The 13,539-nt window shown below is 34.5% G+C and overlaps 1 protein-coding gene across 1 annotated transcript; it reads left to right on the top strand.

The window, feature by feature from the left end:
- The first annotated feature begins 10,218 nt into the window (after positions 1-10,218).
- Positions 10,219-12,544, top strand: LOC112769858 (uncharacterized). The gene is made up of 3 exons (XM_025814314.1): positions 10,219-10,294; positions 10,393-10,455; positions 12,132-12,544. The coding sequence occupies exons 1-3, from the start codon at positions 10,219-10,221 to the stop codon at positions 12,542-12,544; spliced, it is 552 nt and encodes a 183-aa protein (XP_025670099.1).
- The last annotated feature ends 995 nt before the right edge of the window (positions 12,545-13,539 follow it).

Raw genomic sequence — 13,539 nt, forward strand, 5'->3', positions numbered from 1 at the left:
CGCTCCAAGGTCAACCAAAAAGGGTGGTGCTCTCGAGCAAGACGCACCTTAAAATTCTCCCTCTTGGACCCGTGAAAAGAGTCCTCAAAAAAGGCAAATATACATCGGTTAGGCTGGGCCAAATAACACATATCATTTTTTGTGTTTTTCCTCCTTGGTCGGTAAGGTACACAAAAAGTAAAATAAAAAGATATTAACCCACACCGGAAGCTCCAAGTACTTGCCAACCAACACGAAGGTCCGAATGGCAGCCCAGCTATTAGGGTGCAGCTGAGACGATGCCATAGAACAATGATTTAGCAGCGCCTGGACGAATTCCAAAAATGGGAGCCGCATCCCCAGCCACGTGAACATCGACTCATACACCTACACCCACAGATCGCCCCTTAATCGCGAAGCCACTGGAGATCCGCCTCCGTCACCCGAGATGGTGTTCCCCATAATCAGAGGTTACCCAGTAATACGCTCGAGTAACACCATCAGCCGGGACCATGTGAGCCCCAACACCCTCACTTCTCCGCCGGGCAATACCTAAAAAAGAGAAGGCACTACCGTCAACCCACCAGAACCAGACGAAATAAAATCATGCAAACACCAATCTCCAGCGATGGGACCGAGCATGCTCACTCTCTCGCTCCGAGGGACAACTGTTATGGACCCGGGTCTTGGGTCCCAGGTCCCACACTGAAACGGCCTCTGATTCGGTTACTTGGGTTTTGGCCTCCTTTTAACAGCCCAAACCGGCTCTACAATCTCTAACCAACATTTGAATTCAAATACCTCCTTTATCTTAGCCAGATAAGATGAGATAACTACCACTAGTTATATAAACGAGAGCTAGAGGCCTTTTCAGGTATGTTATTCATTCCACTCATATATACTTCTTAGATCTATTCTGACCTAGGCGTCAGAGTGTCTTTGCAGGCACCCACTCCCGTCGCTCCAATCAAACAATCCGACAACTGCCTCGACTCGTAAGTTTCCGATCCATCTCACAACCCGTATCAGAGACTTCTAGTACGATATGTATATAATAAGTGAATCTATGTTACACTAATCATTTTAAAATGTTTAATAAATATTAACTGTTATATTAAACTACTGTTATACCATTGATAGTATATACACACACTTTATTTAAGTGATACTTTATTTAAGAATGGATGTTTATTAAATCTTGTATGATGTAAAATCATATTTTAGTAAGATTAATTAAAAAATAGAAAAGATATTTAGAAGATATATTCCCTTCCTCATTTGTTCTTGTCTTATCACATTTATTTATTTATTTATTTTTGTGGACCTAAAATCATTGCATGACAATAGCGAAATACATACTGCAATAAATTTAGCAGAAGTACTACTTGACAATGAAAGAGTTCTACAACAAACATAATTATAAAAATTGAACTGGACCAATCGGTTCGACTGAAAAATTGTTGAACCGAATCCTAAGCCGGTTCAGTTTACTCTTTGGACCGTTCAAGAAAGAGAACCGGTCAAAACCAGTGAGAACCGAAGAAAATCGATCAAAACTGGTGAGAACCGGTGCAAACTGATCTGTTGTGAAAATTTTCCAAAATGCTAAAACCAAGGTTCAAACCAAGATTTCGAACCTTGGTATTGTAGCCTCTCTCCCTTACCACTCAGTCATCATGCTTCTTACTATTACATATGACAAATAATAATTATATAGTATACATTCAATTACATAATTTTATAAATATCTAATTTAATTTTATTTTTTATTTTCTATTTTTCAAATTAATTATATTTTAATTATCTACCATTATTAATATAAATTTCACTAAAAGTTTATTAATTTGCTTGATCTATTCAATACTAGTATTGTGATTAAGATTATTTGTTTTGATGCTAGTGTTAAAATCTACTGATATTATAGTTAGATGATAGGTTTTGTGAATTAATTGTTACTCTTATTGTGTCAAATTAAGATACTATTGTAGTAGTATTGACAAATTTTGTATTTTTCTATTAGTTATTTTTAGAATTTGAGAGTTGATTCTTCATAAAATGTTAGTGAAGATATATATTTTAAATTTTAATTTTAAGTTTTTATTATTTTATAATTTTTATTTACGTGAGACCGATTTTATCGGTTCAACTAATAATTTATCAGTTGAACCGATAAACCAGTAAACCAGTAGCTTGATCGATTCGATCACCAGTTCAGTTCTAACAATTATGACAACAAGTGATATTGTTAAAGAATTTAGTGTGTATGAAATTCACTCTACTTTTCTCTCAACATTTGAAAATTGGGACTTGAACATGATCTTTTTTAAATGATAAGAGTTGATAAACAACTCTTTTTTTGTGGAAACGTTAAACAACTCTTTAATTGTTAAAGAACACTTATTTTTATATAAACGGCAAAATTTAGAATATGTTACCTAGATTATTTTTTTACTTGTACTTTTTTTTATATAGTGGGAGTACATAGTATATAAGGAGTAATAACTTAACAAATATTTTTTAAGAGATTTTTCATTCTTTTCAAAATGAGAACAACTTATTCTTCTCCCTCTCTTAATCCCTCCTAGTTCATCAAACAATCAACATCATAGCTTGAATAACTTAGGGCACGAAATTTTCTTCATGGTGTGGTGAGTATAGAAAGCAATCAAGCTGTGAATCTCGTTGCTAATTTTGGCATTTTCTTTTTTTTTCCTAATCAAATTTAGTTCAATTATCCTTGATAAAATAATTTTTTAAAATAAAGCATAAAGAAACTAAATTCCAAGTATTTCCTGTATCTTGCTATAATGCTATTCCAATTAACAAATCAAGAGATCAATCACAATGCACTAAAATCCTAGTAACTTAAAACTCACAACTTTGTTGAAGTTAAAAGTTGTTAAAAAAAATTTTCTATCAGATTTATGAGTAAATTTATGAGTCATAAGACAATTAACCATTCATGACTTAGGGGATTTGATTTGGAAGAATAAAAAAAGGAATAGCCGGATGCTTCCGCCTTGACAGAGCGGTGCTCTGACCAATTGAACTACAATCCCAGGAAAGGGGTGTACAGCATAGAAATTCTTATGCTTTCATTCAAACCTTTTGTTTACTTACTTACCTCGCTGGCAATGATAACACCAGTGACAACCGGAACAAGTGTGAGATATGTGAGTCATGCCTTCCTCTTAAACACCATTAAGTAAGCAAAAATGACAGTAAAAAAAGTGTTGTGGCACCAATTACTTAGTTAAACGACACAGGAACGTACCTCAACGACACGTTTTCAAATACAATGGAGACACACAAAACAAGGCTTAAAGCAAAGATATTAAAGAGTTGAATAATTATTAGCAAAAAAAATTAACAAATCAACAAAAACAATGACAGCAACAGCAACAATTACTAATAAATCAACAAGAACCATAATAACAATAACTATGAGAACTGAACAATTATTAGCAAAAAATTTAAGTAATCAAGAATAATAACAACAAATAAATTTATTAACTACAAGAACTAAACATCTATGCAACAACAACATAACAATTAACAAAAAGAATCAGCAACAAGAAAAATAACTAACAAAGATTGAAGAAGAACAATTAGCGATGAGATGCTAAAGAACTGAATTGAGTAACAGAGTCGCACACTATACCTGAATGCCAGAAGGAATGGAGTTGGAGGCGAGCATGTCTGAAAGCGACAGCAACGAGAGGCAGAAGACGACCACAAGGCAACGGCAGAGCTCATAGAGTGGCAAATAAAAGAACTCGTAGCTTCAACCTCTGGGAGAGGAATGAGATGCACCGTTGGAGAGGGCAAAAAAGGGTTAGGACTTTTTATTAAAAAAATGAAAACAAGATGAAATAGGGAGAGGAATGAGAGCAACCTACCTAGACGATGGAGAAGAGACACAACTCCGGCGACAGAGGGAGTGACAGTGGTAGTTCTTCCAACTGTGGCAGAGACAGGTGGAGCAACTCTGTTTGAGGCAACGAAACACGATACAGACGACTTGTATTGATGCAGGCTTTGGAGGAGAATAAAGGTGGGCAGCACTGGTGACGAATGGCCGGAGGGGCTGCCAGAGGTAATTGCAGTGGAGAGAGAAGAAAGAGGAGAATGGGAGAGAGATAAGAGTGTTCTCGAAAGTGAGGGGAAAGGGCCGTGCATTTTTAATTTAGATCAAGTTTACCGTCGAATTTACCGGCGAATAAATTCGAGGATAATGCATTGTGTATGATCAGAACACAGTGTTCCATTAATTGAGCTTTACCGGTGGATAAATCCACTGGTAATTCCGACAATAATGATCGCGTCGATTTTTCTTTTTTTTCCTCCAAATATTATTGACAGATTTACCGTTGAAAAATTTAATCCGACGGTAACTTTTTTATCCGACGAATTTATTGTCATATCTACTGGTAAATTCGCTGCAAACATTCAACGCTAATTTCAACAGTAAATCCGATAGTATTCAGCATTTTTTTTTATAGTGAAAAAATTAAATAAGCCTAATTTGTTATGCAATTATAAAACCTCATGCATAAAATTATAAACAAACTGCAACCTTAATTCTAAACATTCTGCCTTAATTTGGTGTCACTAAACTTACAAATCAATCCTATATATTTCTGTCAGTTACTTATGCATACAAAACCTCCTTATTTTACTAGGGTTGTTGAATGAAAGAATAAATTTCAGCTTTAATACATGACAAGGTCATCTATGATTCATTAAAGGTTTACGTAATTTTCAAGGCCCAAGAAACAAAAATTAATATTTACTACCACATAAAACCCAACCCACTTTAGTAACTTACTATTAAGATCAGAATTTAATATAGTTTAATTATACCTTTTAATTATCTGCCTACTCATAGGACTAATAGCGACTTATGTATCTACTGGCACTGAAGAGATTGTCGTCTTGAGTTTATGTTTGGATTTGACTTAGACAAAAAACTTATTTTTATGATGGAATGGTACGTATGTTTTTATAGGTGTAGAAGAAATTTATCTTCTATATCGTAGTATTTGTCAAAGAATATACTAACATATTGTACACTGGCGCTGGAATAATAGTCATTCACTAGAGTTGAAAAAACTAATCCATTTTTCTGGTAGTAGAATCCCTAAGAAAACTAATCCAATCAAATATTATACATGTAAAGAGTAAAGTAGTTCGAATCATAGCTTATTACTTTGAAGTTAAAAATAGTTTAAATCAATTTTCCTTTTCTTTTCTTTTCTTTTCTTTCGGTTTGGATTCCTTCAAAGTAATGATTTTAAGCTGTGATTTACAGTGGCAGCCCCCCACCAAATCAAATCACCCTGCAGACTTTTTATATTTAACCGAACCAGGCATTGAATACTTCCATTTTAATTTGTTTGTGACACACACATTTAGTATCATCCTAAGCCTTAGCTTGTTTTATTGATGGAAACAGCATCAATAATAATGTCAAAAGGCTTTTCAACCTGCCATCAATTAACAAGTCAAATTCCCATAGATAACTACTGAACCATTCAAGGTTAGTTCAATTTGATGGATAAGACTGCAATCAAGTTGCACACATCAATGTTCATATTATATTTGCCAACTCACACAAGTCCATATGCATATATCAACCTTGAGGCTTTATCATTTGTCTTTTTTGTCAAACACAAATATGGTAATAGTTCGTTGGTAATAACCATTATAATTCTTACTATTGCTTGTATTTAATTATTAGTACATATACTATATCAATAAATTAAAGGTAAATATATCTAATATAAAAATCTATTTACGTATTGTATACTAGCAACGGTATTTATTTTCGTTGGTATAATATAACAATATAATTTTAGAAATCTTATATTAAAAACACAAATATTGTAAGAGTTTAGTTTTAATACATCAACAGTATAAAAAGCATTTTTTATATATAATTATTTAATTATATTTATATTTTTAGATAATTATACACGTAGTTAATATAAAAATAATTATTTTTACTGATATATATATAATATTACATAATTAAATTTACATTTAAAATTATTTTACATTGATAGTATATTAAAATTAAATTCATATTTTAAGATTCTTTAGTTTTACATTGTATCACTATAATAATCAAATCTGAATATTATTATTATTATTATTATTTGAATAAAGAGAGATATATAGATGGTGCTTTTGATAGCAGCTATATTGCTGTTATGTATAGCTATAGGGAATTAATTAGGGATATGATGGTGGTGGTGATGGTGATAGATATGAGTGGCAGAGACGGCACCTCCATGCACTTGTGGTAGTGACTGCCATTTGGGATGCATAACCTATAAAAATGGAACACCAAGTTTGGCATTATATAGTAGTATTCAAGAAGCATCTCATTGGCCTTGAGTCTTATAGTGAATCTAGGTTTTCATGTAGGAAGGATCTTTTGCGTACCTTTCTTTCTCTACTACTCATGATCAAACTTCGCATTACATTATTATTGTCAACACATAGTGGCAAGTTCCTAAGGAACCATGTATATTTACAATATTTAATTTGTTTGTTGTTGGTGGCATGGTATTTGGTTCCTGTTCAGTCAGAAGAATGTTGCCCTCAATGGAAGTAATGTGGAGTTATGTTGTTGTTCTTTGTCGTCTAACCAAATTATATATGTCAACGTAGGAACAAATAGTTGCATGTAAAAGTTGGGAGCCACTCAGATAAACACGTTTAAAATGTCTTTTTTTAAAGATGTTTTTTTAATAATTAAAATTTAAGTATATATAACCGATTAAACCATATTATTTTTGTCAAATTAGGTCAGACAAATTAATTTGATCGAAAAGATGGTGAATCAAATCTTGAATCGGTCTAAATTTATTTTTTATAGAAAATGATTATAATACACTTTTTATAGAAAATAACTAAAATACCCCTATTCTATATATATATTTTTTTTTTTGAAAACTCTAAATCCTAACCTATGATGGCAAGAAGTAAATGACTAGAATTTATGAATCTCAAAATTAATATATATAATAGGAGTATTTTAGTTATTTTCTATAATAAGGGTATTGTAATTATTTTCTATAAAAAAATAATATTAATTTAGACCAGTTCAAGATTTGATTCACCATTTTTTCGGTCAAATTAATTTGTTTGACCTAATTTTAACAAAAATAACACGATTTAATCGATTATATGTGTTAAATTTTAATTACTAAAAAATATCTTTAAAAAAGACGTTTTAGACGTTTTAATCTGAATGGTTTCCGTAAAAGTTTGGTGAAAGCCCACAAGTTTAGGAGTGCAAATTTGGTGATTTTTTTAGTTTGATAGGTTTAAAATATCAGTCGGAATAATCTTTTTTGACAGTTTGAAGTTCAATTAAGTGAATTCGACTTGTTTTAAAACTCCTAATCCCAAATGCAATCTATTTATAATAAGAATAGCAAGAGTTGAATACTATATATTTTTTTATAAAAATTCTAATATCATATTATAAAATTAGGATTTTTTTTAAATAAATAAATAAATATTATAATTACTTATATATGCATTTTGTAGACAATTTACACTTTTTTCACATTAAGTCTTATCTCGTTTACGCACTTATCTCCCATATCACATTTATAAACGCGCTATGACACGTGTTTTATCTCGTTTATAGTGTAAATGAAATATGGCCATACGTAAATGTGTTCTTTCCAGGGAAAAAAAATTGTTGAATCTGCCTCTATTCTTATTCTATTGAGCCTTGAATGTGTTTATGTATGTATTTGATTTTTGATCTTTTGTTTGATTCTTAATTTATTACTAGTGAAATACAAGAGAGTTTTATGAGTAACATGCTTTATGCTTGTAAAGCATGATTAACAAGACCAGGGCATACCTTAAAAATGATTTTTTGAGGTTCCTAGAATGTGTCATACTTTGGATACAAGATGGTACTTGCCCAAGTTTCGATGCAGAAAGCTTTTAAATTGGGCATCAAATTTTTCTCTTTTAGTTTAGCTTCTTAGTTTTGTGAATTTGTGTGTTGCTGAGAAAGATGAAGTAAGATCAAGTTAGAGGTTGATGACAATAAAATATTTCACTCTGATTTTTCATTTTTTAACTTTCATTTTTGTGATAGGTGAATCAGTTCTACTATATGGATATTTCGATTATCAAATTTGATTTTTGTAGTTATTATTGATGCCACAAGAGTTTGATAACCTAAAGGGTGCTTGGTGTTTATGAATTTATAAGTTTATAATTTAAGACTTTTTGATATTAAGTTTCCTTCTACATTTTGAAGTTTTATTAGTTTCAATCAATAATGTATTATTTATTGAACAGAAATCTTGACCTTCAAATATTACAAAATCAATGAAAAAAACGGAAAAAATCAAGGAAGATAACTAAAAGAAGCCCAAAAGAAGTGGTCATCAAAAGAAAAGAAAGAAAAAAAAAAAAAGAATTGTATGCTCTCATTCCAATGAAGCAAGAATCAGGAGGACAAAGATACTAAAAAACTATCATCCTTGTAAATAGACAAGTTAAACAAGTGTGTAAAAAGTGAGCAACTAAGATTTATCTCCAAAAGACTGAGTCAAAGTGATCAAGAATTGACCAAGTCCAATCTTGAGTGTAGCTAAGTTTGTTATCTTTAGCTATGAGTTAGGGAATTAGTTAAGCTTAGCCTCTATTATAAATTGGATGAGTTCTGTGTGAACAAACACACATATTCAATACATTCAATTCAGATTTACCATTACTCTCCTATTGCCTCTATTTACCGTTTTCATGCTCTCCAAAATTTTTGTTGTTCTCTATTACTCTGCAGTATCATATATTCTACTACTTCTCTGTATGCTTTTATAAATTGATTATAGCATGGCTTTGATTTTTATTTGAATTCTTGAGTTTAATTATTTCCTTAAATACGCGTACGTTTGATGATAAGTGAATTTTATGCTATAATTTGGACTGTACTTGATTATAATATAAATATAACATTAAACATTTATTTGGGAGTAACTCAGATTCGACCAGGTGCAACCATGAGAGGAGGAAGTTCAAGACAACACGGAGGAAAAGATGCAGGGGAGGAGCAGGCGCGTGAGCAACTGGGAACTGGATGAGAGAGTAGTGATGAATAGAGCGCTGAGGAGAGCAGGACAAGGGCTGAGCAGGTACCGCAGCAGAAAATCAGAGAAGAAAGCGTACGGGAAAACCTAACAAGGAGAGAGAAAGAGATGCTAGACGCAAAAGAGCAGGTAGAGGAAGCTTCGAAAATCCCTGAATTTCAGGATGACAGGGATATGCAGTTTGACCTAGGTGTAGCCTTTAAATTCAAAAATTTTATTAAGGAGATAAGAGAAAGAAATATGGAATGGGCCAACATAAAAAAGGTCCAGAAGGGGGATAAGGGGAAAGAGGCTCAGGAATTAAATGGAAATGGACCAAGAAAAAATATTGGGCCCAACTTAGGTGAAGATCATGTGCAAGTAAGGGACATTGAAGGATGTGGGCTGAGTAAATATCCAAGAGAAGAATGGAGGTTAACAGCTATAAACTTAAAGATTGGAAGTTGGGCCAGGAGGATAGGAGAGAAAAAGAAACTATAGGCCAGGAATTAAAAAGGCTCATATTAGCAAGGAAGAAGGATAAACAGGTAGGTGAAGGCAGAATGGAGAGCAAGATTAACCAGGAAGTGGTGGAAAGAGGAAAGGAAGATGAAGAACTGAACAAACCATCCAAGGAGGCACAGAACAGGGAGCTTGAATTAGTCAGTCAGAGGGCTAATTTGGGTGAAAATATCTACTATGTGGAACTAGCAAGTGATGAAAATGAGGACAATACAACCGAAGTACATGCAGACTGGGAATTACAGCTAGCCAAGAAATTGGAACTAAAGTTGAGCTTGAAAAGGAAACGTGAGAACTGGAACGTGCCAATGCTTACATACAAGGACGGGAAGGAGGAACTAGAGGACAAGGAGCACAAGAAAATGAGGAATGGCAATACAGCACTGAATACAGGGGAGTATGAGTTAGCCGTGCAAGTGTCTAGTCAGAGTAGGGGAATACAAATGGCTGAGGAGGCGGGCCTTAACATGCCCCAACCTCAGTCATGAGTATTATCAGCTGGAATTGTCGGGGAATAGCGGCTGCCCCGACAATTTCTGAGTTATACAAACTATGTAAAAAAGCAAAGCCGCTAATAGTGTACTTAATGGAAACTAGGGCTAGCAAAGAAAAAATGAATAGGGTAAGAAGAAAGGTTAATTTTGACTATATGTTTTCCGTGGAACCCCGGGACTTGTCCGGTGGTCTTTGTTTGTTATGGAATTCTAATATTAATATTCAGGTTTACGAGTGGTGTGATAATTACATTAAAGCAAATATTAATATTAACAACGATTTAAATTGGCAGGGAGTTTTCGTGTACGGGAATCCAGTTTTCCAAAAGCGAAGGAAACTGTTGTAGGAGCTTACGGTAAGCAACATGTGTAAGGATGTACCTCAAGCTTATTTGGCATTCATCCACAACCAAGAATTTATTTAGAAACTTTCAGAAAGTTTGTAGATGATAATGGTTTAATAGATGTTGATCTTAAAGGCAGTAAATATACATGGTTTAGTAATCTTAGAAAGAACGTTATCACTAGGGAAAGATTAGATAGAGTGTTAGTGAATTGGAAGTGGCTGCAAATATACCAGGATGTCACATTAAGAGCCTCTCCGGCTGTGAGTTCAGATCATTGTGCCTTAATTTTATATACACAGCAGCGAGTTGGGATGAAAAAGGAGTTTAGATTTGAGGCCTATTGGGCAGAACATGAGGAGTGCAAATAGGTGATCAAGAGGAGCTGGCAAATGGATGAAGGAAATGAAAATTGCTGGAATCAATTCACAAAAAAGAGGATCAGATGCAAAAAAGAGCTGATGAAATGGAATAGCAGGAAAGTCAAGAGAGCAGATAAAGAAATAGAAAGGAAGAAAAGAGAGCTACATCTAATTCAAGAGGCTGGTATGACGGAAGAGGAGCAGAGAAGGGAAAGAGATTTGAAAAACCAAATATCAGAGCTTTGGAAACAAGAAGAGAAATATTGGGGGCAAAGATCAAGGCTGAAATAGTTAAAGTGGGGTGATAAAAATATAGCCTTCTTTCATGCAACAACTATTCAGAGAAGAATTAGGAATAGAATTGACAAATTGAGAGATGAGACTGGAAAGTGGATACAGGGGGAAGCTAATATTATGAGATTGGTAGAAAGACATTTCACTAAGCTCTTTACTTCGGAAGGAGATAGGAACCTAGAAGAGTGCGTAACAGAAATTCCTAAGAGAGTTACAAGAGAGATGAATGAGGAGTTAATGGCAAACATCATGGATGAGAAAATTAAAGAAGCGGTGTTTAGCTTGAGGGGTTTAAAAGCTCCAAGCCTAGATGGATTAAATGGATTATTTTTTCAACAACACTGGGATATTTTGAGTAAAGAAGTGTGTAGGGTAGTCAAACAAATTTTTAGAGAAGGCAGCTTACCAGGGGACTTGGGAGAAACAACGGTTGTGTTGATACCTAAAACGAGTCAGCCAGAAAGCCTGAATCAACTTAGACCTATAAGCTGTTGCAGTTTTATGTACAAGATTGTTACGAGGGTCTTGGTGGGGAGGTTAAGAAAAGTATTAGATGCTATTATTTCTCCGGTTCAAAGTGCCTTTGTAAAATGTAGACTCATACAGGATAATATAGTAATAGTACAGGAAGATTTTCATTAATTAAACAGAAAAGGAAATCATGAAAGCAATGACATGGCCATCAAGTTAGATATGAACAAGGTATATGATAGGCTGGAATGGAATTTCCTACAAAGGGTAATGGAAGAATTCGGATTTAGCAAAGAGTGGGTCAGATTGATGATGAGCTGTGTGAAAAGTGCTAGTTATAGATTCAAAATAAATGGTAAGTTGTCAACCAAGATTTATCCACAAAGAGGGCTCAGGCAGGGAGATCCCTATTGCCCTATTTATTTATTTTGGCTGCTGAGAGTTTTACTATCCTCATGGAAAAGGCGAAGAGGGAAAATCTCATTTCCGGAATTAGGCTTGCTTCATCAGCACCAGTCATTACTCACCTCTTATTCGCTGACGATTGTATTATTTTTGCAGGGGCGCAAGAAGAGGAGATTTATCAACTTATCCATATTATAAACAAATATACAGAGGCATCAGGACAGAGAATTAACACGGACAAGTCCGGGCTGATTTTTGGAAGGCAGGTACCAATACAAAGGAGGGTGAACATTGAGGAGATCACTGGAATGAACTCATGGGAGGATTCGGGAAGATACCTAGGACTCCCAGCAAGATGGAGAAGATCCAAGAATAAGGCATTGGAGTGGATACAGGAGAAAATTCTTGACAAGATGCAAGGATGGAAGGAGAAACTATTAAATCAAGCCGGAAAGGAGGTTTTAATAAAAGCAGTAATACAGGCGATTCCTGTCTATGCCATGAATATCATTAAATTTTCTAAATCTTTTTGCAAGAGAATTGAAGCAGCAATAGCCAGATTTTGGTAGAGAAACAATGGAAAGGAAACAAGCATTCACTGGAAGAGTTGGACAAAAATGACAAGGAGAAAATTAAATGGAGGCTTGGGGTTCAAGGATTTAGAATGTCAAAACATAGCACACTTGGCTAAACAAGCATGGAGGCTGTTAAAGGAGGAGGATGCTATATGTGTTCGAACACTAAAGGCAATTTATTACCCGAATTGCAGCCTATGGGAGGCGGGAGTAGGAAGAAACGCATCGTGGATATGGAAAAGCCTGCTGGAAGGAAGAGACTTTCTTAGAAGGAAGGGAAGATGGAGTATAGGAAATGGAGCGGAGGTAGACATTTGCAAAGATAATTGGGTGGCTGGGACAGGAAAATTAGGGACAGGCGGAGTACGCGGTATTAGAAGATTGAGTGAGCTGATAAGAAAAGGGGAGGGTTGGGACAGAAACAAAATCATGGACATATTTCCGGGAGATGTAGCCGATCTAATAACTAAAACCCCCATAAGCATGATCAATCAAAAGGACTTTTTTGTTTGGTCATACAAAAATGATGGGCAGTACTCTGTTAAAACCGGTTATCATGTAGCGAAGGAAGAGAAAGACTCAAGGGAAAAGGGAAGAATCTGCAAAGCTTCGACTAGTCAGGATTGGAGGGAGGTTTGGGAGGCTATTTGGAAACTACCAGTGCCTCAAAAGATTAGAATATTTTTATGGAAAGCAGTGCATAGAATTCTGCCAGTAAATATGAACCTATATCAGCGGAAAATTACAAAGACACCCACATGCAGCATATACCAGAGAGAGGAAGAAACAATTGAACATGCACTTTTATTGTGTCCGTGGACTAGAGCAGTGTGGTTCGGATCAAGCATTCAAATGGTGCCTACGGCCTCTAATGTAAGATCTTTTGGAGAGTGGATGATGGATAAAATTAGAAGAATAAGGAGTGAAACAGGGAATGAATAAGCGAATATATTATGCAATCTCGGATGTGTGTGTTGGTGCATTTGAAA

This window comes from Arachis hypogaea, chromosome 18 (assembly GCF_003086295.3).
Source record: "Arachis hypogaea cultivar Tifrunner chromosome 18, arahy.Tifrunner.gnm2.J5K5, whole genome shotgun sequence".
NCBI classification, from domain to species: Eukaryota; Viridiplantae; Streptophyta; class Magnoliopsida; order Fabales; family Fabaceae; genus Arachis; species Arachis hypogaea.